Below are 25,200 nucleotides of genomic sequence, written 5' to 3'. Positions count from 1 at the left end.
ACTTTCTGTTGGAGCCAATAAGCCCCTACATTTTACATTTCACGTTTAATGTGGCTGGAAAGCAGACACGGACCATTTCTGATTGCGTTGTGGACCACCAGTGGTCCCATATTTAGAGAACCACTAGTAAAAGTTGATTTATTTTCCAAAAAATATCTATAGCATTAGGTTCCTCATTTGAAGAGAGCCAATGGTATCTAACTGCTGCAGTGAGTGTACCTGAATTCCTCAGACTTGAAGTTCTTATGGTGCCTGGGAAGCACAGGTAAATCTAGACTTACAGAATGGTGTAGAAACAGAAACCCAAATTGCAGGCCTCAAAAATCTCTGCTTGGCTGTCACCTAGCTCTCAAAGCACAGGCAGTCTCTGATCCCTGTTTCATATTAGAGTTCTGCTTCTGAACGTGTTCTTCCCCTTGAACCCCCAGACTCAACAGCCTGGGTGTCTGCTGTCTGTCTCTCCTAGGCTGCTTCATCTGGTTTGCATTTCTTGAGCCCACCTGTCAGACTGTGTGCTCCATGTCAAGCTGCAGGTGATAGCATGTGCTCCCTCTTTTAGTGCACCCTGGTTTGAACGGGGCTTACCTCAGGTAAGGAGTCTCAGGTAATTTTAGCCTTTGCTTAAAGAGATATTTGCCTTCACCTGTGCTCTAATCAGCAAGCTGTGTGTTTCTGCAGTAGGCACCTTCCCAGTCTTTCCCACTGAAGCTGCTCCACGTAAGTCTGAACTATTAAAGATTCTTTGGGTGCAACAGAGCATGTGGGGAAAAAACAAAGGGCTCTTCAGCACCTTGCTCCAAGTACTCAGTGAGAAAGGAGAGTCTTTGGTTCCAGATACTAAACACAGCATTGTATTTTAGACTTAACAGTCATTGCATATAATATAAACTAACCCTGAAACAAAGACCAGAACCAGAGGCCTCAGTTGGGGACTGATGTCCACTCTCTTGTATCTGCTGCTTCTGGTCCAGCGAATCTTTGCAGAAAAGAAATTGGTAGAAAATAGCTTCAGTGGTTAAGAACGCAATCTCTATTCTTCTGGTCTTTCTCACCCATTAGGCAAGTCACCTTAGGGAGGTGGGTTTCAGTCCTCTCAAGACAAAAACCCTCCAGCCGCTCCCCGCCCCACCCCCCCCCCAACCCACAAACAAACCCTAAAACATGTTTCTCCCATTTGAGTGGAATACCACAGAGAAGATAAATGGAAGACTTCTGTCCTCTCTCATATTCAGTTTTTTTGCAGTTCTTGATATGTCCTTGAAATTATGCTGTTAGACACCTGTATTTATCATCTTGCCTTTTTTTCTTGGCATATCTTTACTGGATTAACAGGGATGATTGGCTAAGGCTAGCTCTGATAGTTCATGTTGCTTTGTTAGTACAGCCAAAGAAGCCCTGGGAAGTATGAAGGGCACGGTAGAGTTGTTGCTTTCATTTTGCTTCCTTAAAAATTATGAGAACTCACATGAGAGACTCTGCATATTTCTTACAGCCAGGGCTCTTCCCTGCTTTCTAATTCTTTAGGTGTATTTACTTCAGAGATTAAATCAATGTGCAATGTTTTTAGCCTAATTACATCCTTACAAACATCAGCCACAAAGCAAAGCATGTTTTTGTTTTAAGAAATGATATCTGGGTGAGTCTTCCAGCAAAACCTGCATGTTGGCAGCATAGCTTGTACTTTGATGTGTGCCTGGCAGTTGTCATAACTGGGTTAAGCAGCAGACACTAGAGCATGCATTTTTCATGTTTGGGTATAAGGCTTTAAGTATCAGTTTGCTGGCTAGATATCACTCAGGTTATTTTGGAAGGGGGGTAGAAAAGTCAGAGGGGTGAGTTTTACCCCCACAGAAGGAATGGAAGTACATGTTTTAATGTCTGAAATGTTTGCAGGGTGGAGAAAATGAGTCTTTGTTCCACTTCAGGAGAGAGAGACTAGCAGACATCTTGAGGTGGAATTCTACATCAGGTCTCAGTAAGGCATTAAATATAGTCCTGGGAGGCGCTTTGGTACTGTTAGGATGAACCAGATATTTTATATAGGTTTTGAAGAAGTGGTGATATCAATGATAACAGCAGCTGTCATTGAAATCTGAGCATTATATAGGAAGTACATACAAAAGAAATTGAAATCAGAAACATGAAACGTAGAGCTCTTTTTTCTAGATAAATGACCTGTGGCTTGAGGGTTAGATTCTGTCATCTCTCACATTATTCACCTCTAAAATCTTATGAATTTATAGCTTGCATTTGGTTCTCTTTGAATGTCAGAACACTTTTTTAAGCTGTCCTGCTAGGTCCTGCACTTCCTTTCTGAAGCAACTGGGAAATTCACAGAAGATAATATGAAGTGACTAGTAAGACCAGTTAATGTGTGGGGAATGCAGAGTCAGAAAGACTCGGAATTGTCTGCTGTTCCCAGGCATATGCAGAGCCACACATGGAGCCCTGAGTTTTACTGCAGCCAAACAGTACAAGATAACAGAAACAGAAGCCAATAGAGAGGACTGACCAAGGATACCTAGAAATCTCGTATTCTACAAGATCAAAATGTTGTCAGGCGTGCAATTGGTTGTTTTGTTAAAAACATCCACTCGCAACTGGGGCACGATTTCTCAGTCAGGTCTTGAGGGAATACAAATCGGTATTGGTTGCGTCGTTAAGGATCATCTCCCAGCACCACATCTGCGATCATTGTAACTGTGCTCATTAATGCTTGTCGAGGGAAAGTCCAAGACACTTGAAAAGACCTATTTAAAGTCTTATTTTCTTTGAGGTGATACGTGCAGCCAGTTCTGTGGAACTCAATATAAAGGGAGCATAGTTGGTGTGAGATGTGCAGCAGCTTTTCTAGTGACCTATTAGTATGTAGTATTTAGAGTCATTTTAATCCTAGATGCAATGTCATGTGTTTCTCACTTATCTCCAGTGAGTTGTTGCCAGCAGCTTGTTCTCTTCACCCCTGATGGCTCTTCCATGGAACTATGCTTGTTGGAATTGAAAAGATCGTGGTCAATGTAAGAGGCTAAGGGGACACGAGAGAATGGGATGGTGAGAAGGTGATGCTTCATTGACACTGCCTGGTGCCGGAAGAATGGGCAGGAGCAGAGCTTTGCTCATACACTGCTTTGTGGGGGCCCTATAATTCTGCTGTAGCTGAGTTCATTTTGTAGAAGGGTCATTATGAAAGAAAAAGTGAAAAGATTAAATGGTAATAGTTTGTAAGGGATGTACAACTGAGTAGTTGTGGGTATGTATCTTACACCCTGTCAGCCTCAAAATAAATAGGCTAGAGATGCACTGACCTGTTGCATAGCAACCAGGAGGAAGCACAGAACCAAATCTCTGAACGATGTGATTTGTAAACCTTTACAGAACAAAGTACAAGACCTTTGCCCATCTGCTAGAAGTGTTCAGAGACTGAAGGATAAAAATGGTACATTCCCTGAAATCTGACTTAACAACCATTTTTATTTATAGATAAATACGCAGATGCAGTGTAAAAAGTCTGACTGTTCTGCCTCAAGGTTATGTAGAAAAAAATACTTAGTCTCTCCAATTTTATTTAGTGTTTCCTAGGATTCATCACACAGGAGATTCCTTAAAATATTGCAGATCCTAAGTTTTTGCATCTGCAAATATTTGCCCATTGTTGCAATCTTGTAAACATTGATAAGCCAATTTAGCAAAAGTATTTACAATATTCAACTGAAGTAAAGTACAAATTCTGATGCATGATGGAAAGAAGTACTCATGTTTACTTAAAAATTGCTGTCAAGGAGATGATTCTATCCCCTCTTGCCCATTTGAAGTGTGTTTCAAACATTATTTTCAAATTAATACCATGAATTAGAATGCATTTATGCTAGGGTAACAGCTCCCTCTGCTTTCTTGCAGACCAAAGATATTTATCTGCTTTGTACAATTTCATACTTTGCATGGACACTTTACACTTGTAAAAGTCATAGGTATATCCCATGGGAATTTTTTCTGTTGTAAGAATGCATATTACTAGCTGTCGGAAATGGGTTAGTTTGTACAACATAGAGACAAATATGGTACATAATAGAAATAAATTGTTTTTTTTTCCAGTATAAAACCCCATATGTAATAGTTTCAATAGTAATAGTACTCTCACTCTGTAAGCCTATTCTTTAAAACAAAAAAATCACTGAGTAATGTATTTTATTGTATAGCATCATTTGCCTTTCAAACTAAAGATGTTTTGCAAGTTTGGACTCAAGAGTAACTGGCTTTTTGTGAAGGCATATGAATAATACATGTACAGCATCTACAAGTATTAGATGCTGCCTATTTATTTTATAAAAGTGTATTAATGAATCAATTTTTTCTAATTAGTTATATAAGATGACTAATGCCATATGTAACAGTATTTAATGAACCCCTTTGGTGATTGCAATGGGGATAATAGAAAGTACAACATAGGAAGTCACAAAACAGGAAAGACTTTGAGGCTTATGAAGTGATGAATACAGTTCTACTCCAGTGCAGCCTACTGAATGAACAGCATGCAAAAATCCCTCAAACAGCAAAAAGCAATATAATTTGTAGGTTTTTTTATCTCCTACCAGATTTGGAAACTCAGATTTTCTTTTAGGTGGGCTCAGTGATAACATACAGACAAGATGCTATTCAAGCTTAAAGAGGAGAGAGAGATCTTATTTTCTTTTTCTACTTATAAAAATATGCCCTGTTACAATTTTATTTGTCTTTGGGTTTGGTTTATTCATTATACATTGGGCACTCTGTGCTTTTTTCCTACAGTCCAAGAGACATACATGTGTTGTCACTCTTTGCATCTCTAACTCTGTGGTTTTATTACCCTGGCAAGTATCAATTTATTAGTTCTGCAGCTGTAATAAACCTTTTTAGGTGCCTGTGACTATTTCTGCTGTTAAATGCTCATATAAATGGTTTGAAAAAATACCTGCTCAAATATTGCGATACTGATCATTGATAAAGACCTTATAGCTTATTATAAAACTGTAGTAAGTCTAACTGGCTTGTACCTACAAAAGTACTTGCATGGCTTTTAAACCATTTGAGGGTAAAATGCTGTTTGCATCTCCCATGCTTTTGTGCTTACTGCTGCCATTAATGAAATGGTTGTGGGATGTTGCTGCCGGTGTGATAAGCTTAGTGGATTAGTTCCGTGTAAGTTCTGTACAGCAGAGAAGTTTGTGCAAACACCATTATTATTTTAAGATTAATGTAAATGGGCTTTCAGAGGTCTTGTTTCATACACTGACAAGCTAAAAGGAACTGCTGGGAGCAGATTAAGGGCAGGATTCTTCTCACCCAGTCCGAGACATTTACAGTGGAGATTTCTAGAACTTAACTGATGACCCAGGGCACTTCAGCATCATTGGAGAGGAACAGGTGGCTTTGGGGCAAACTTAATTTTAACTGCTTTTAGTTGTCTGCTTTAAGAAAAGTGGAATCACATCCTAGGATACCCAGACTCATTTGATTTTACCTGCATCGATGGTAAGGATAGCTTTGTATCTACATTGTGGGCATGCAGACCGAGCGAGACAGGCCCAGTAGGTGGTGAAGCCCCAGCAAGCAGTCCCTCAGAAGCCTTGCTGCTGCGTTTGCATGTACCCAGGTGGCTGCATCCTGGTGGGTCTGGTGTGCAACCTTTGATGTGCAAGTGGAATGGGCTGTATTTCCAAGCCTAAGAAGAGACTCTGAGGCATATTTAATTGCGTATGGGGAAACCTGACATCTTGAAGTCGAACAGGCCATTTCATTAAAAGTCTTGCCAAGAGGAGCAGGCTCCTTTCTCCAGTAGGTCAAAGAAAGGAGAATTTCCTCAGAGTATTAGTAGTGCAGGCAAGTGCTCTCTGTGCAAGGTGGTTCACATCCATGTTTCCTGCTACATCTCAAGAACTTGTGCTAGCACATGAGTGGTAAGCTCTTCTGGAGTGGGAGGTCTCTCTCCTTTTAAAACTGTGTCACTTGACAGTAAAACTGGGCCAAGCAAAATAAAAATTGGTCTAAGATTATGCAGCCTTGAAGAGGGGAGCCATACACTGCTGCCCTGCTATGAGAACTACTTCTACATTTAATGCAGTGTTCAGTGTGTTTGTTCCTATGTGTTCCTCTCCTAGATAGATGATTTAATTGCTTCGCTACGAAATGTGCTCCTTACCATTTCCCTCTGACCACTGCCTTCTCCCAGGGTGGAGAAGATTAGGTTGCACATAAGCCTCAGGCTGTTATCTGCACCACAGTGGATGTTAGAAGTAAATCTTTTTTACTGTTTACCTTTATCTCTCTTGGTGTGGCGTGCCCTTTGGCACTCAGAATAGCAATTTTTAGAAACGTGTTCCTAGTAATGAGTACAGAGTGTTAACTCCATGGTTAATGCCAAGCAGAGTGACGAGTACGCTCGCCTCCTTGCTCACTCCTGAGCTGCTGCCATCTGAGAAAGGTGGTTACACACCTTTGGTGTTCAATTTGTGCTAAAACTGTAAATAGCCAGTTTGAAAGTTGGAAAGCTGTTTGGGGGGCTAAGGCATGACTATAATATATGCAGGATGAAAGTAACTTGAGATTAATTTCTTTCTGTAGCAGCTCTGGCAACATTCTTTGAAGGAAATTTAATCATCATCTTTGTTGTATATAAGATCTGTTTTGTTAAAAATAGGGCAAAGTTATAATAGGATTTGATTACCCTGACTAGGGCATTGTAAAGAAGGGGCCAGGCGCTAAACCGTTGGTGCTCAAATCGGGGAAAGCTAATTAGCTTCCCTGACATGAAGGGAACGAATTTTTAGAAAGCCGTTCATTGATATCCGACGAACAGCTTGAAAGGGATGCCAAACCCTCAGGGCTTCTGTCGTGAGCCTTAAAACACATTTGCATATTTTTTGCCCAGAAACAGGAGCTCGTTCTCTGTTGCCAAACTGCAGAACTAAAAGGATGCAAAACCTCTATCTAGTCTGGAGGGCTCTGAGGAGGAACTTCACAATGAGAATTCAAATGTGTGCAACAGATTAGGAAAATGACTTCAAATGGGATTTCAGCCATATCTGAGAGAGACTGACAAATCCTGAGCAGATTGGTAGGCAAAATACTACCTGCACTGCCATTAGAAAGCTTGTTTTCTTCTCCGGGCATTTCTCATGTACAAAATAGCTCACTGACGTCAACTGATCACACAGATTAATGTTGTTTAAGGTGCTAGTGTTTAGTTTGCTTGGTATCAAATGCAATTTTTCTGCCAGTTTTGATTTCTCTTTCTCAAATTGAAAATGTTATCATCATGAACAGGACCAGAGTGATGGAGGAATAAAGAAATGATGGTCCTTCGCATACAGCCAGAGCACCCAGTTTGTCAGCAGTTTAATGTCCTTCCCAGCCATACCATTTACTGGGGGTTATGGGTTGAACTGGGAGTTCCCAGGCCCTGGAAGGACTGCAACGTACCTTGCCAGGACAGGCAGCTCTGCTGAAGTGCAGAGTCTGTGACAGTGTGAGCTGGACTGGTTTAACTCCTGCTGGTGGGCCTGAGCTGGACGTTTGACTGGGAAATGTTAGCATCCATGGTATGGTGCACACAGATACAGCTACACTGGCGCCTCTGGCATCCCTCACGCTGCTTTTATGCCTGCCATTTTCACTGATCTGTTTCCTCTTCTGATTCTGAATATTGTTCTTTTATTTAATTAAAGTGCTTGTGAAGACAACAAAGCATTTAGGGCCAAGATTGCATTTAATGTGCAGGTGATGTTTGGTTGACAATATGCTCGATATCATAGGCTAATTATGCTTTTATCATTTTTAAGAGGAAGCCGCTGATTGCAGAGGAATTAATGATGGGTGAAACTGCCATATAATTTTTAGCATATAAATTTACTCTCTGGTCATCCACCCACCCAGGCAGTGTTGTGGGTGGAGTTCTCATTATATTAATGGAGAGCTGCCATTTAGATTTCCCCTGCATCAAGCAAACAATAAACTTCCATTGCGTATACATGGCAGTGCCATTGATCTGATCGATTTTGGGTTGCAGTGGTGGAAGTTATCAGTGATGTGTGAATAAATAGAAAAGGGACAGTTAATTCTTTCCGTGAATGTCTATATTAGTCAGGACTGTCTGAAATAAAGTGCTAATAAGAAAATCAGTATTGATACAGTTAGATGACAGCTCATAATGATTATGGTGTTACAAAATAAATAAATTATCTGTGACTTAATTTATGGATTTGGGCAACACCGGCAGGGTTTTAAAGCTGTGGGAAAAGTTTGGTATCCTATGTTCTTGAGAGATCTGGCTCTATTTCTGTATGATGTGACTTTGCATCTCTTTACCCTTCATTTTCAAGACTCGTGTAACAGCAGCATAGGTTGAAAGTGAGATTTAAAGTGCCAGCAGTGTACATGTCTTCATATCACTGTCCTCCAGAGAACTGACTTTAAGACTAAGTGGTGAAGGAGGTCTTTCAGTAGCTGAGAAGAAATGCTTTTGCCAAGTTTGTGTGATTGGAGTCAAACCAGGAACATTAGACATGTCTCCTGCCTCTTGGAAAGGTGATCTGAGCACGAGACTGTTGGCAGGGCAATGTGCTGCTTTGTTAAAGAGAAGCTCAGCTTTGCTGGGTTGCCTGGTTGTGTGTATGGCTTTTGGGGGGAATAGCCCAGCTTTCCCTGCAAAAGGTGGAGGAGATTCTCATGCAGGATAGCCTGTAGCTTGGTGAGAGTTCTCCCTGGAGGGGTGAATGTGTGAAGGATATTGAGACTGAGCTGGGGGTCTGCATGGGGCTATACCAGTACGACAGTGGGGACCCTGGGATGGCAGCCATTCAAGGCACCTGCCAAAGTAAAAGCTATCATATTTCCAATTTTTGGGAGTAAAATTATTACTTGTCTAAGATGGGTGGGGCTGTTTGGGACAGATTTTGTTCTCGTACTTAAAATTGAAATCCATTCGTGGATCTGGGACTCAGTCCGGCAGAGCTGCCGAAGCTGCTGAAAATGAAAAGGACATTAGTTTCAGTGTGTAAAACCATTAGAGCATTATTTTGAACAGCAGGCTAAAATGTGTTTGCTTCGTGAAGGTAGTTTTCTAAGGAAGGTCCTTTGAAAATATATTCCATATTCAGTGATTTTTCTGGTCTAATTTCAAGAAATAAAAATTGTGAAACAAACGTCCTGCTGTCTACAATGTCAGTATAATCCAAGGGCCAGCATTTATATAGAAATATATTTGTAGAAATATTAGAAGCACTGTTTTTGATATAATTCAGTATCTTTTTTCAGTAAATAGGGAAAACATTTAATTCTGGTTTCAACTTGGTTTCCATAAATCTTTTTCCGGCAGAGTCAAGATGTCAGACAAAAGTGATTTAAAAGCAGAACTTGAGCGCAAAAAGCAGCGTTTGGCTCAGATAAGAGAAGAAAAGAAACGGAAGGAGGAAGAAAGGAAGAAGAAAGAGGTAAATATGCAAAAATGCCTTTTAGATAGCTCATACTTGCAGAAAGGGCTTGCTGAGGTTTTGACATCTCAGTATTGTATACCCCTAGGTATCTGTCATGTGGAATGAGATTCTCAAACTCACATCAATCTGACCTTAAAATCAAAATGCTTATTTTTAGTCAAGAAAGTTGGGGTGAAGGAATTGCTTTTCAAACCAACGCACTGTCAGATGACAACAGTTTAGACAACATGATGTGTATGTGTGTGTAGAAAGAAAAATTGGTTTGCCACAATGCTTTTTCCTGGGCTCTCCTTCAATGGAAAGGGAGTGGAGAGCGGGGGAAACACAGAAAGAGGGCTCACATTTTTTTCAAGCCATTACAATCTAAATATGTATTTTTGTACTCCGAAGACTAGTTTGATTACTAGCTAAGGTAACAGATTTACAATTATTATTCTCCAGTAAAGTAAAACATAATTGCAATTGCATTTTCATCTGCTGGCATGGGTGCATCTTTCAGTTCTGTTAAAATTTGATTGACATATTAGTTTATTTGTCCTTGACAATATGCATTAGGTTTTTCATTAAGGGGTTTGTACTTCATTTTATTCAGTCACTTAGCGGAATAGAGGTGAGAATTGACAGGGAGTGGATATTCATTTTCATGCAAAGTCAGAGAAGCATTAAGTGATTATGTTTCCTTTCCTTCAAATGTCAACACTTACTATAGTTTAAAGCACCTGTTATCCTTTACTAATAACTGGTTTCCTTTTAAACTGACACTTTAATATTGTACATGAATTTCATGGAATTACTGTGGAAATGTGATGTGATCCAAGAAATCAGCATTCCAATGTTCTCTGTTTTAATCTTGTTTCATTTGAGCCATTTTTGTGCAATTACCAGCATGCACTACCCACCCACACACACCCCACCCCCCAAGTGAGGCTCCTGGAGTCACTAGGGGAGTCCTCTGTAAGCAGAACTTTAAATGTTGACATTTTCAGTGTTCATTACTAGCCTGTTAATGAATTAGAGGGAAGGGAGCCAAGCTAATGACTTGAGGAAGCTATTAAGTCCTTTCCTTTGTCCCCTGGCTCTGATTTTATGCCTCGTGGAGATCTTGTGGTGTTTGGAACTTTCCATTGGCCCTGATAACCAGATCCAGCTCGGGACACCCAGCTCTGCAGATTATGCTGCGGTGCCTAACTGTGGTGCCGTAAATGGGGAGCACTGGGATGCCTGATGGCCTCCGGGAGTGAGATCTAACATTCACGTAGGTGCTTAGCCACACACACTGGTGTAAAGAGTTGTCTACAGCCCTACGTACTGTGAGATACTTCAGGCTAGCTCATGAGAAGAGCTGAGCACAGGGATATGCCTGAACTTTGGCTGTAAAAGCAATGTTCTTCTGCATCCTGCCTGGGTCCAAACTGGCGAACATGGAGATACTTCCGAACTTCAAGGTTTTCTGTTGTGCCAGCACCAACATCAACACCAGGCTGAGGTGCTGTGGCAGTCTTCTTTGATGCACTGTCTGGTTTCAGCAGAAGGGGAAACCTCTATGTGTGAAGGCTAGATAGGGTCAGCTGATTTAGTTTCAGCCTTAGGTCCGAAATATAGAGGTAGGTGGCTCCAGACATTCTCTATAAGAACTGTGCTGGCATTGCTGTGTTTAAGACATGACAAAATGATAGACATGACCACTTACATTTTGTTTTACTTGCATTACTGATTACTGCAATGGACTACAAAGTGGGACATGGGTTCAGTTCCCTCATCTGCTTGGGAGAAGGGCTGCAAGCTGGTTTTTTTCAGTGGAGTGCTCTAACCACTAGGCTGGGGTATTGATGTTTTCCTTTCACCCTACTAAACTGGGGAATGATGAGCCAAATATAAGGGATTTGGGATAATGCAGATGTTGATGCTCCTCCTCTTTCTAGGTCTCAGTAGACCAGAGGAGGAGGAGGCTGATGTGTAGAAGCTCCAAGGAGCTATAGATACCTAAGCAAAGAAGGAACAGTCTTGTGGACCATTAGTTTTGGCTGTTGGTGCCCAGTGCTGCCAAAATCCTAGACACATTAGTCCTTTCCTTTGTTCCTGTTAGATGTTGAAGTTTACGAGAAAGGATTTTTATTGCCAACAAGTGCTTGGGACGAAATGTATAGGTCCTTAAGCCACATCACTGAAGTCCAATGGAGTTTCATTCCTTGATCCTGGAGGAAGTAGGAAGGGACCGTTTTTATTCAGGGTAATGTTACCTATTATTTTATGGATAGCTTTTGAATTAGCTAAATAAGTTGCATCTGATGAGAGGCAGAAGATATCCATCAGTGTGCTGTAAGACCTCCTTGCAAAGTTCAGTTTTCCCATGTATCTAAGTAAATTTCAAAGTGTACCTAAGCGGTGGTGCATATAAATACTTTCCATACATGTAACTGCTAGAGCTGATTATATGTGGATGAAACTTCTCTGTTTGTTTTAAATCAGGCTGATCTACAGCAAAAAAAGGAGCCAGCTCAGGAAGATTCTGACCTAGACCGCAAAAGAAGAGAGACAGAAGCTTTGTTACAGAGCATTGGTATATCCCCAGAACCACCTCTAGGTATTTGAGAGAAGCACACTGTAAAGCATTCAGCTCTGCCACAAATGTGTTCTTTCTATTAAAGCATGCTTGGCTTTTTTGATTTTTGGCTGTATTAGTGAAGTGAACTCTTCTGTTTGAATGCCTGCCATACCATTCACATATACCAGCTCATGGCATTTTGAGTACCCGTCATTGCCAAAAACATCTGTTTCATTTCTCCAGGAAATTCTTGTGAACATAATGCAGGTTGGGTTTGCATAGCAGCAGTGATTTCTTTTCTGATGGACTGTTTTATCTTTTCTCACATCTCTCTGATGACCCACAAAATATTATTACAAATGCTGTACTTCATTAGCCCCAGGTTTTGTTTCAAAAATTCAGATTAAGCATTTGCTAAGGAAGGAGGAGCGACGAGTGGGTTCTCCTATTGATTTTCTTTTAAAATCAAGCAAAACTGGAGAGGGAAAATAAAAAGACAAATCACAATTAGCAAAAAGCTTATCATCGGATCATTATTTTAGATTTTAGCTCTGGTTTCATGAGCTCAGCCTCTGTTTTGGTTTTGATGTTTCAGTTCTAGAATCTGAAGTCCTCGATTTAAAAATACATGTGGCAAAGTTTATGGTATCTGAATATTGGTTACCTTGCTTAAGTTCTGTCTCACTTATTGGGTGGCCCTAAAATTTCCTTTCCTTCCCTTCCTTCCCTTCCTTCCCTTCCTTCCCTTCCTTCCCTTCCTTCCCTTCCTTCCCTTCTTCCTTCCCTTCCTTCCCTTCTTCCTTCCCTTCCTTCCCTTCTTCCTTCCCTTCCTTCCCTTCTTCCTTCCCTTCCTTCCCTTCTTCCTTCCCTTCCTTCCCTTCTTCCTTCCCTTCCTTCCCTTCTTCCTTCCCTTCCTTCCCTTCTTCCTTCCCTTCCTTCCCTTCTTCCTTCCCTTCCTTCCCTTCTTCCTTCCCTTCCTTCCCTTCTTCCTTCCCTTCCTTCCCTTCTTCCTTCCCTTCTTCCTTCCCTTCCTTCCCTTCTTCCTTCCCTTCTTCCTTCCCTTCCTTCCCTTCTTCCTTCCCTTCCTTCCCTTCTTCCTTCCCTTCCTTCCCTTCTTCCTTCCCTTCCTTCCCTTCTTCCTTCCCTTCCTTCCCTTCTTCCTTCCCTTCCTTCCCTTCTTCCTTCCCTTCCTTCCCTTCTTCCTTCCCTTCCTTCCCTTCTTCCTTCCCTTCCTTCCCTTCTTCCTTCCCTTCCTTCCCTTCCTTCCTTTCCTCTCACTGTTGTAGCTGAAATATTGGCCCCTCTGGAGATATCAAGCCCTGTCATTGAATTCATCGGGGCTGAATCTAGATTTTACCCCTAGATATTCTTGCTCTGTGATATTTAGGGAAAACTCCAAATTTGACAAAATGCTGAAACGTTGATTTAGGAAAGCACCCTATACACATGCTTGGGTGCATATGCAAGTAGATTGTGCCATTCTGAATGGGGATTTCAATTCATAACTTACATCAAGCAACATTTATTAAGAAAACTTAACTATTTTTATAATTTATGATATAGTGACTGAAGCTTTTAAATACAACTTCAGAAGAACTGTCTGAAAAGTAGCAGTTAGGTTATTTTTATTTATCATAAAATATGCTTTGTAAATTGTATTGTGGTACTATAAAATCACATACATTTTTAATGTTCTGGCATTTTAAATACTAATTTTTAATCTAAAAATGAGGATATATTTCCTTATTATATTAGCTAAACACATATATTCATGTAGCAAATTATCATATCTTAGCTCTTTTGTATTTGATACTGTCAAAACAAAGTGAAAATATTTACATATAAGATGATTCATTTTGGCTAAACAATGGTATTTCGTCCTCTCTCATTCCCCATATATACACTCACAATTAATATACAAAGGAGGGTTTAATTCTGCCTTCACATACATGATACCCAGATCCCACTGTGAATGTGGAATATATAAACAACTGTGACATACCTGTAACCTGCCAAAGGGCTGTCATGAAGATGAATTCACTTTTCATGCTGCAGTCATTTCTGTGATGGTCTGTAGAGACAGTCTGCATGAAATGTTTGACCACATGGAAAATCCAAATCTCTTGACAGGTCTGTCATTATACATTATGGAGCATAACAAAATAGCTTAAAGTTTTATTCTGTTAAAACTACAAAAGGAAATGCACATGATTTAAACCAAATGGGAAACTTCACTCTTGCATTAAAACCCCTTTTTGTGTTTTATTCAATGTGGCTGCTTTGAAGAATATTTGCATTAAATCTTCACTGGAGCCATCTCTGCATTTTAAATGTTTTTGAGAAACCATTTTAAAAGAAATCAGGATATTTTTCCTTTTTTATTTATTATTTTCCTTGCTGAAGAGCTTTAACTCGGGCTGACCTTGAGCTATGAACTTCCTTTCCTGTTTCAGGAAAAAAAACTGCCTTTGCATGAAATATGCTTCAAAAGCCCTGGCAAGCCAAAAAGAAAATCATTTCTAGAGCTTGGGCAAATGGTATCATAAACCAAGGGAAACTTCGCCTTGCATGTTGAAATCATGTCCCACCCAAAACGGAAATTTTATATGACCTAAATTACTTAAGAAAACATGGTCACTAAGCAAACTAATGTGTATTCTCACCATCTTTGGGAAATGATTTTAACTTAGCTGGATTTTCTTATTTAGCTTTTATTTTTGATGTCATTTCCACACTGCAGCCTTAGACCATATCTAGTGGACACTGGCTTTTGATTTAAATTCAGAATTTTGAAAGTATGCTTGTTCTATTGCCTACATGAATTTACCAGAAGAGTTCACTTAGTTTTTGATGAGGTGAGCCCCTGATACTTCTTCATACCTTTAAAATCTTCTGCAAGTCAACTTGAAACTATACTGAAGAAAACACATCTATTTTATTTCCACAGATGTCTCCTTTAGCTTTAGATTCCCATTGGGCTTTCAGTCCTGTCTAAGTTCATGTCAGTTTTAACACTTCCAAAAGACTTAAAATTCACTTGACTCTCTTCCTTTTCTTTTTCTGTCCTTCCTTATTTGCTTTCACCATTTCAAACTCTCCTACTCATTCATCCACTATCATTTTGGTCCATTGGTTTTGATTTGTCTGACACTGCTCTTCATCAGTGCAGTCGCTGCATGTGTTAACATGGGATACCTGTTATTTTCATTATTTAGTCCCAACCCCTATGTCTCCCTCTTCGAAATCAGTGAGCACACCCAGTGATGCAGGCAGCCAGGACTCAGGAGATCTGGGACCCATAGGAAGGTAAGACACAGAGGCAATAGTGTTGAATAAATGTTGGGTTTTTTTCCACTTTGCTCTAACTTCTACATTTTTACCTTTGCTTCTGTAAATGAGAATGTGCTGTATCTAATGTGGACTTTTGTTCCTGCATTTTCCACTATGCGTTACCATCCAGTAAGACTGGTCTCAGATGTGGGATAAATAAAGGTATGCAGCAAGCAGATCTTAAGCTATGAGCCCCAAACCTCATATTGGAAGCAAGAGCTGAATTTACACTTCTAAAATGGTCCACTGAAAGCTGTCATTCTGTGTGGAAATACACTAAAAACAGGGGGAAGTGCCCAGTGGTAGAAGCTTTTACTCATGCGAGTTATATTTTCTCACCTGACTAGTCCCCTTTGAAGTCCTCCCAGGTGTAATGCCAGGCTGCTTCAGGTTCTTGCATGGCTGCTCATCACAGTGCAGGGAAAAGCTTGTACCAAAACAGGCTGAAACACCCTGGGACCCACTGGCAATTCCGCATTGGAAACTGGATATCGGAGAGTTTCATGCAGAATGGGAGGGCAGCAGCTCTTTTCCTGTTGGAAAGCGGTGGTGGGGCGTGTGTAAGGGGTGAGCACAAGAACAATCCTCTTATCTTTTTTTATACGGCTGAAATAGGAAATGAAGTGGCAAACACAATTCCTACTCTGGAGTAGAAAAGAAAGGAGGAGGATGCCGGTAAAGGAGCATATTTTCAAGAGGTGAAGCAACTATACTGTATATTTTGAGAAATGTAAAACACGGGTCTTAATGGCTCTTTTTGTATCACAATAATACAACATAAAGCTGAGCTGCCAACTCACCCAAATCTGCGAGCCAAGACTCTGCTAATGGCTTGAAAACACAGTGACTGCTCTTTGCAGTTAGCAGTGCTCAGGAGCAGACACTGTATCTCTACAGACATAAACAGTAATGTGACAGAGCTTTGGGTCACCAGATTTCATACCACACCATCCTTCTGCTTAGAAAAATCACACTTCTGTAAGCTGAAAGCGTGTTGTGTCCCTCTTCAGTCAGGTGCAGACACTGCCCGTTGTGATAGGTTGCACAGCTGCTGCTGAAATCTCCTCAGCCCTTCTCCCAGGTCTGCCCTCGTGACAAAATGGAGATTGTCAAGCAGAAAAGCCTTAGTCTGTATGATAGCAGTTCAAAACACAGAAAATAGTGTAATGGTACATTCATAAATAAATGCAGTAAACTTCAGCAAATCGAAGTATTGTATAAAAAAAATAAAATGAATTATAGACTGCTGTTCAAGATAAAGTTTTTTTCTGCAGTTCTACATGAAGCTATGACAATGCTGGCTAGAGACTTCTGAATTCCTGGCTTTCTTCTAAACCTTAATGGTGGAACTTTTTTACTGTTAAGGTAGTGAAAAGCCCTTGGAAGAATTTATTTGCTGTGACCTATGCTAGCACTTCGGCTCCTTGTCAGCAACAAGCAATGAAAGCACACGATCACATGTCCTTACAGAGGAGAATGGAGTTTGTTGTCTTCAAAGCTCACGACATACTGCAGTGTGGGGTTTCATTTTGGATCTATTTGCTGGCTTTTTGTGGCCATGCCACGAATTCAGTGGGAATCCCAAGACCTTGTTTGTAGTCCACCAGTTTGCTTGCCATCCTCTCTGGTATTGAAAGGGCTGTGTTGCGTGCCAGGAAGGTCACTTGCAGATGTTTGCCTGGAATGACTGGTTTGCTGTAATGGAAGTTCAATAGTGTCTGATCCAGGCCCTGGGGAATCTCTGTAACCTGTGGATAGTATTGGGTGGCAATTTGTTAAATTAGTTTATCTCAGGGTGTAGTGTGTGTTTGTGTGAACCAGCGCACTCAAGCTTGAATGTGTGATGATAGAGCAGTCGAACTTGGAGAGATGTTGGTAGACCTGTCATCACAGTGACTAAACAAGATGAAACCACCTCAGCTGTCTGCAGTCTAAGAGATGCCTAGACCATATTTCTGACTTATTTTGACTTGCATATATGAATGCCTGTTTATCTGTATAAGCAAGGTTATTCTAGTTCATTTTAATGTATCCTTCCATTTTGCTTTCTATGATAGAACACTTTTGCTGAATCCCCTGTCATGCCATTGTGTTTATAAGATCTTCCCCTTTTCCTCATTCTGCTACAAATTTGCTGTACAACACTAGACTGTACACAGGTGTAAGAAGAGAGCAGATTAGTTCCCAAGTTGCTAATGCCCCAGTCTCAGAGATCACAGCTTGTCTGTTGCTGCTGCTAACACTGCTGCAGAAATAATGAGCTCGCCCAAGCTGGCAGAAATCCTGCCAATTGCCAAAAAATCAATTATTGAAGTGTTCTCCAGAGGAAGGTCAGGATATTTTTAAAAAAGCAAAAAGCTGTGAAGTCATAGGTTTTGGTTCACCATAGGAGAGAGGCCCTGCTGAAAGCTTTGGAGAAAGCAAGAGATCTTTGTACATTTCCATTTGAAGCAGCAGTTTCTGGTGCAGAACTAGATTGGATCCATACTTCTGTGAGGTGTTGGCACTTCTTGTCGTTGTCAGACTTTATCTATTGGTCCCAATATCACCAAGTGTATCTGAGGTATGTTTTGATTGGGAAGCACTTGTGAGTTGTTCCAGAAAAGTGAATGTAGTTTAGCCAGAAATCCAGGTTTCTGACAACCAGTTTTCAGGAAGGACAATTGATACATTGCAGTGTTTGAACAATGTTAGGAAGTTGTTATCCTGGAATCACAGACCTCATTCAATCTTTGCAAGATGAAAACTAACTGGTAACTTGCTCACCCAGTGTGATAGTTATATGGGGAGCAAAAGGGCTCCAGCAGGCAATGTGTAAGAGCAGCAAAGTGTTTGGCATTGAAGCCGGACAAATATAAAATCAGAAAAACTTTGTAAAAATTTAATGATGAGACAAATTAATCACTGAAGCGATTTACCTAAAGACTCTACTGGATATTCTATCACTGGAAATTGCTTATTCAGGATAATGTGCCTGCCCAACAGGCAGGTAATAGGTCAAACAATAATTCTTTCAGAAAATCATACAGCTTTATTGTTGCACAGGAAGAAAAGCTGCATGGTCACAATGGTCCCTTCTGCCATACGATTGATCTATAGACTAGTAGTGCTGCTATCCTGCAGGACCATTGTCCATTATCTTCAGCACAATAGCTAGAGCTATGCTGTCTTTTTCCAGATGCCATTAAGCTCATTAGGAGAAGGAGCAGACTATGTAATAACACCAAATTATGGAACAATTTCTGCCCTGTGCAGTGCAGATTTCTATGGGGTTTTTGCTGCTTGATCTTTAGTACCGCACTGCTATTTGTCATAGCCTTTTCACTAGGGATAACACTAAGTTTCAGGAGCATTCCAGCTTCCCCCTGAGCCATGACAGCAACTATAAGAATGCACAGCTGTTAGATGAGTAACAGAAATTGCTGTCAGTTTTCTTTGAATGCTTTCAGTTGGCTAGGTGGACAGGAGAACCAAGGTGGTTTTTTTGGTGGTCTTGGAGGTCAATTCTGGGTAGGCCAGAGGCATGTTGTACTTTGATCCTGGAAGATTTTACCATAACTGTGGGCTTAATAGGTTCGTTTATGCTGCTGTTAGTTTGGCTGGTCTGAACAATTCATTAGAGCCCTGTTGTTGCATGGTGAGAAACTTGCGTATCTCCACATTGCTTTGCACATCCTGCTTCACTTTTCTGATGGCTGTGTTGCTTGTGCTACACAGGCAGGACAGGAAAATTACATCACAGCCTGAGCAGGTACCTGTCTCTCGATAGCTAGGTTATTAGGTCACAGGGCTTTCTGTTACGATTGTTCAGACAGGACTCGTTTTCCACAAGACAGTGTTGCAGGATCCCATGAAGATTCTCCTTGGAACGGAGTATGCTTGGCTCTTTCAGGATAAGCATTTTCTTTTGTTTAGTATTTTGTAAGCATTTTGTTGATACCCAGTGTCCTATTTCTGACGGTCAGCTTATACAGACATGCACAACTGAAATGTAGATTTCAGCTAACTAGGTTTGAGTAAATGTTGTGAAGAAAGCGGCTAAGGTAAAGGTATTTGCCAAGACCTCCTGCGCTGTAGCATGGTGTGAAACACAAATTTGAGTCTTTGGGGCTATTAATATGAAGCTTCTTCATAATAACTATATGCATTTCAGCCTTCCCTAGCAGATACCCTGAACTTTTGCTACCTTAGTTTGCCAGAGAGGATGCTAGCTATTATAGTACAACTGTCATGAAACAGTGCCCACTGAGAAGCATATTTTACTGCTCAACATGCCTTAGACTTTCATAAATCTCACCTTCTCAGCACTCACAGCCATGCACTGCACGATTGTGTCATCTGTGGGAGTACAAAAAGACAAACCCTGCAGAGTGCTTCAGAACCAGGCAGTGTAACACCGGGTCATGTGGGCTGAGGAGAAAAGTGCTGGAAAAGAGAGCTTTTCCATTAGAGCACTGGAAAAGCCCCAGTACCCTGTCACAGGCAGAGCCAGTGCACTAGGGTCAGCCTGTGCTTTGCATGCCAGCTCAACATAAGATAGCAGTAATCTGTCTGTGCTGGAAGGATGCGCTCCTTCCAGCTGAGTAGCTTTCATGTGCTAATACTAGCCTGCATTGGTATGTATTCTTTTATTACCCACAGGCTGCCCGTGTGTTCACCCTGGTGAATTGCACGCTTGGAGGAGTTCCATTTGTGGACCAAGGTGTGATTTTTGTGTGTGGCCCATTTTTTCCCTGTATCCTTCACTGCCCCTATATATTCCCGGCTAGCTTCATTGCCCTACAGTGGTAGGTCACACAGTAGCATCCCATTTATTGTTGAGCTGGGTTGTGTGTGTGTGCGTGCGGTGAAGTCCCATGCATGCAGCACTTCCCTCTGTGCATTTTGGAACAAGAGAATCCCATTAGGCTGCATATAAGGTTTCCCACCTTCCATCTGCTCAGTAAAGTGCATAAGGCTCAGCTGTTTTGGACTTGTAAAGATTAATGGTTGCCTTTCCTTCTGCAACAGCTTCATCTGTGCTCTTTTACTTTCTAACTTGCATATTTTGCTGCCCATACATTTAGATACCTGATTATTTTGTGGGCTTCCTTAAAGGCAAAGGTGGTAGGAAGCATTCTTCACCTTCTGGTAGCTTCTTTCAGAAGATGGTTATTTCAATGTGGTGTTTTATCTGCTGTAAAATAATGCAGGGTGGATTATTTTGTACTATTTCTCTCACAGTCCATTGGTTTGGATGTGTTTGTCTGGCTGCAGATCCTCATTCTGCAATTGTTGTCCTTAGTTGGATTAGAGCACTGCTAATACTTAGTTTAGATGGTTCTTCCCTGAATTATGTTGTCATTCCATTCATGTCACAGTGTTTGTATTTGATGCACTGAAATTGGTTAGCTTCCTGCAGTGTATGAAGTTTACTTGCAGTAAAGCAGGGTTAGTCCTTATTTAGATGAACCTGTAAATATTTAATGAAATTTCCAGGGAGAATGAGTTTGAGTGTAGCATCAGGTAGCAAAGAAAAGAAAAAATAAAGGGAAATTGGATTTCTCAAAGAGGCTTTGTAGCAGTAATATGCCATTTTTGTAGCAGTAATATGCCACAGAAGTTAGACCACTCTGGAATCCTGATTGCCTCATCATCGCTGTGGGTTTTTTTATTTGTAGATAAAATACAGTACATGAGCAATCCTAGAAATAGAACAGCTGCCTGTAATGCTGAAGGACTTTTCTCTGAGGACAATGTCACCTTTGGCTTTGGCTGTTGATGTAATTTTTTGCCCACTATGTCAGTTCATCTTGCGGTTACTGGGACCTCTGAATGTGTTCCCTGTTGTATCCCAGAGAACATAGTAGCAGCTGTCACATTAAGTTGGGAGTCCTTACTGATAGAGTCAAGAGCATGTCTTCTTCTCTCTTATTCTATTTTGAAGTTTGCTGACAATATTAGTCTGTATTCATGTATGTTTTCATCAGACATGATTCTGAGTTGCTTCCATCTACCATGGCCACTTTGAGCCATTTAGGTATAAAAAGAAATACACTAGGATATGTTTTCTTTTGTTCTGTTGATGTCCACCCTCAGTTTGTATTGGCCCAGTGCAGGGAGAAAGAGACATAAGTCCAGTCTTTTTTCTCTGCAGCATAATATTTACTCATTTTTGTATAGTTATTAGGTGTTCTCCTTTATAATGCAGTATCTAAACACACACACATGACACGTGTTAATCCTGCGTTGCTTCATGTCTGACTCAAACACAAACATTTCTTGCTTCTCAGATATACAATCAGAAGGAAAGAGGTAGCTCTGGAGCACCTGAGCACCGAGTGAGTCAGAGCATGTCATTATTGTCTTTACTGTTTTACAGTTTTTTATTTAATAGTGTATCTAAATGTCACCAAAGTCTTCAGGTTCAATGCTTTTTAGGCTTTTTTCCTGAAAAATCAGACTCGGCAACTCAGCTTTTATTTTCACTGTTAGATTTTTAAACAGCTCCTTACCTAGTCCAGTAATATAACACATTGACAAGCTGAAGAAAGGGTATCAGAATGCCGTTCTCCCTTTTAAATGTCTGCTTTGCTGTTTAATTAGATGGGTAAAGAAAGCAAAAGAAGAAGGTGGATCCTGGTCTCTATTTCATTTATACGGGAAGGTTGAATTGTTGTAGTAGATGTGAAACATCTCTCATAGACATTAACAAAGCCATGTTTCTGTAAGATCTGCTAAACCCACTGATAACACAACCATATCGCCTAGGGCTTAGCTGCTTTATCATTAAGTAAATGCATTTGACAGGTTCTGTGCAATGACGCTGGTTTGTCATTGCCACTCAGCTTTGCACTACCAGCATTTCGTTGTGTTGCCGCATTCACAAATGATAGGGATCTTTCTTGAACTGCAACCAGCACAAGTGGGCCTGTGTTGCATTGCCTCGGGAGTAGCAGCCATAACTGTTATTAGTAGCAGATTTATTTTTTTATGGTGGTTTTTTTTTTTTAAAGGTCAGTTTATATGTACAAAATGGCTTTTAAATGGCTGTTTTAGTGGCATATGTATTTCATAAATGGGCTGAGCCAAAGGGAAGCGCAGAACAATGTAAAGACTTTGAGGGAGCTACGGGAAAGATTGAAGGAAAATAACTACTTTATGGCGACCTTCGCTTGAATGGTGTTTTATTTAGAAAAAGATAGGTTGTAAATCCGGGGACTGTTGTGTAGTACAGACATGAGTCTTTCACAGTGGAGAGTCAAGAGAAACAATTTAATTAAATTGTGTGAGATCACATCCTATGTTAAACTGTGTAACATAGCTAAACTGGTACAGTTTTTGCATGTAGAGGTTTTCTCCTTCACTAGCCAATTAAAAAGCCCCTTAGAAAATCCCCCTTCATAGTTTTGTGTTTAATCTGGAAAAGTAAAAAAAGACTCTGAGTAGCTCTTTCAATAACCCATTTTTTAGGAATTTTCTTGGTGGTTAGAGGCAAATGGGATAACCCATAGGATGCTGGCATTGCCACTCTGTTTTGGTGGCTTTGGGCTTGGTATGGGATGCTTGCCATTACATGGTAAGGCAGAAATACTCACCCTAGCTGTTAAATTTTTCCCGTATAATTTACCATGACACCATCATCAGGATCTCTTGGCACATGTTTCTTATCTTACAGTTTCCAATAGTGTTAAAGGCCAAATTGTGCCTTAAGCCTTCATGACCTGAATGGTGCTGGCATCTGTGAAGGACTGACAGTGTCAGCCTCCTCCCCTTACCTGGGGGGACCCTGGCTTCCTCAGGTATCTTTGCCCTAGGAACTCTGCTGCTTTTTAAAGTGGTGCTGCAAATCTCTGACACTTTTTGCTCCCAGCCCATCTGTAGGACAGTGACAGGGCTGGCCAGTCCTTCTTCCACGAGTGTGGGCTGCTCAGTATGAGAGGCTGTGCTGAGCTGCTTGCACACATCATGGCTTGCCCTGCATAGGTTAGTATATGAGGCTGGAGGAAGGCAAGTTTCTTGCAGTCTCTTCCCCCCTTTTGTCCCTGGAAAAGAACCACAGTACTTCTCCTTTATATTAAATGTGTATTTAGCTCTACATATCTGAAGCCTCTCTCTGCCGGGTTTTTTTTTAGCCTATAAACATAAGCAGACACCTTAGGGACTGATATTTGGCAGTTGCTTTCAAGTGTCTGTATATCTGACCTAGAAAGTAGGGAGTGTTTTTCAGTATGTGCCAGTTACAAAGTCAGAATGGTCCATATTAATTAGAATCATCTGCAATCCTTTTAGCATGTGAGCCTGTGGCATCATTAAGGATTTTCATGCTTTCATTCCTAAAGGATGGATGGAGTTCAGTCCTCCAGATCTTTGATTATTTTTCTCATTAGCAAGCATCTCCATGCTATAAATTGAAGGAGAAGGAAAGATTGCCGTTCCCAGGGTGCTTCATAAAATGCCTTGGAAACCTGAGCCCCAGCTGCATCAAGGAGAAAATAATATTAATGTATAAAGCCCTGCTTAACCATTTAGGTTATCAGCCCAGCTGTAGTTACTACTCTGTAGTTATTTCCAGGCGTATCATGCATATATTTAGTCAGACAATCAGATGATTTTAGGGACTAAAACACTAATCCTCTTAAAACAAAACAACTTACTTGCTACAGCCAGTTCAGCTTAAACAGTTCTCTAGCACAGAATTTCATCTTGATTTAATTAAATTGTGTGAGATCACCTCCTATGTTAAACTGTGTAACATAGCTAAATGGGTATAGTTTTTGCATGTAGAGGTTTTCTCCTTCACTAGCCTATTAAAGAGCCCCTTAGAAAATCCCCCTTCACAGTTTTATGTTTAATCTGAAAAAGTAAAAAAAGCTCAGAGTAGCTGTTTCAGTAACTCATTTTTTTTTAGGAATTATCTTCAAATTTGTAAAATGGGAATTGCTGCAACTGGAAAGATATGGGTAAATATTTTTTTTTTCTTTTTTGAAGGAGTTTTGAAATAATATAAGCATCCCATATTTATTTTTTCATAAGCAGAACATTTTGGTTATCCATCTAAATCTAGTTTTGAATCAGATATTTTGGTCGTACATATTTACTTTAATAATTCAAAATCAGAATATAATTTCTGAGCTGGTCTATTGAAAGTCAGTTAATTGGGTCATGAAAACTTGTCACATTTTGACTGTTGATGTGAAAAATTTTTGATAACTTCATACAGTGAGCTCTTTTTTTAACCTAGTTATAACAAAAATTTCATCCCCTTCTAGAATGATTTTGCTGTTTCTAGCACAAAATAAATTGTATAAAGGAAGGGAAACACCAGCTCTTTTTTTCAGCTAGTAATTACTGGATTTTAGCACTGAAGCAAAAATGAAAATTTGCTGAAATCTTTCACCTTCTTCTTCAGCTGAGTAATGCCATTCCTAAAAAATTGTAGGTTCCAGCGTTTGTGCTACCTCTTTGACTCCTTTGAAAGACTATGGATTGTCTTCCCCAGGTTTGACTAATAAACATGATTTTGTCTTATATGCGATTGTATCCAAAGTCCCTTGAAGTTTATGGGGAAACTTCCCTTTATATGCATATCCATGAACTGTGGATCTGTGTCCTAATGTGAGCACTGCAGTTCCTTTAAAGCATCTGCTGGAGCTGATAACATATAAAACTTCTGCCAAGTTCTTGCTTTACGTTTGTGATCATTTCAATTCTATTTTGTCACATGGACTTACTCTTGGTATAAAAAACAAGATTAAAATATTGTTTTAAAAAGAATTTTCAGAGTTTGCGACAAGAACAAAGTAACTTGTGCCTTCCCCATCTTGAACCTGTTTTTTATTGCTGCACTTCCAAAATGACCATTGGTGCTTTCCAGCA

The 25,200-nt window shown here is 40.4% G+C and overlaps 1 protein-coding gene across 6 annotated transcripts in view; it reads left to right on the top strand.

Annotated features, from left to right (window-relative positions):
* DYNC1I1 (dynein cytoplasmic 1 intermediate chain 1) overlaps positions 1–25,200 on the top strand; it is a 193,937-nt gene that overhangs the window by 6,806 nt on the left and 161,931 nt on the right. For 2 of the 6 annotated variants that reach the window (XM_055806306.1, XM_055806308.1), the window contains exons 2-4: positions 9,350–9,464; positions 11,937–12,051; positions 15,177–15,318. In XM_055806306.1, coding sequence (XP_055662281.1) covers positions 9,357–9,464; positions 11,937–12,051; positions 15,177–15,318 — 365 coding nt within the window. In that variant the 5' untranslated portion in view covers positions 9,350–9,356. The remainder of the gene's footprint in view (positions 1–9,349; positions 9,465–11,936; positions 12,052–15,176; positions 15,319–25,200) is intronic. The other 4 variants (XM_055806309.1, XM_055806311.1, XM_055806310.1 and 1 more) reach the window with 2 other exon arrangements.

Source organism: Falco peregrinus, chromosome 5, assembly GCF_023634155.1.
Source record: "Falco peregrinus isolate bFalPer1 chromosome 5, bFalPer1.pri, whole genome shotgun sequence".
In the NCBI taxonomy this organism is placed as follows: Eukaryota; Metazoa; Chordata; class Aves; order Falconiformes; family Falconidae; genus Falco; species Falco peregrinus.
The sequence above is the reverse complement of the archived record's forward strand: the minus strand, read 5'-3'. Positions and strand labels throughout refer to the sequence as shown.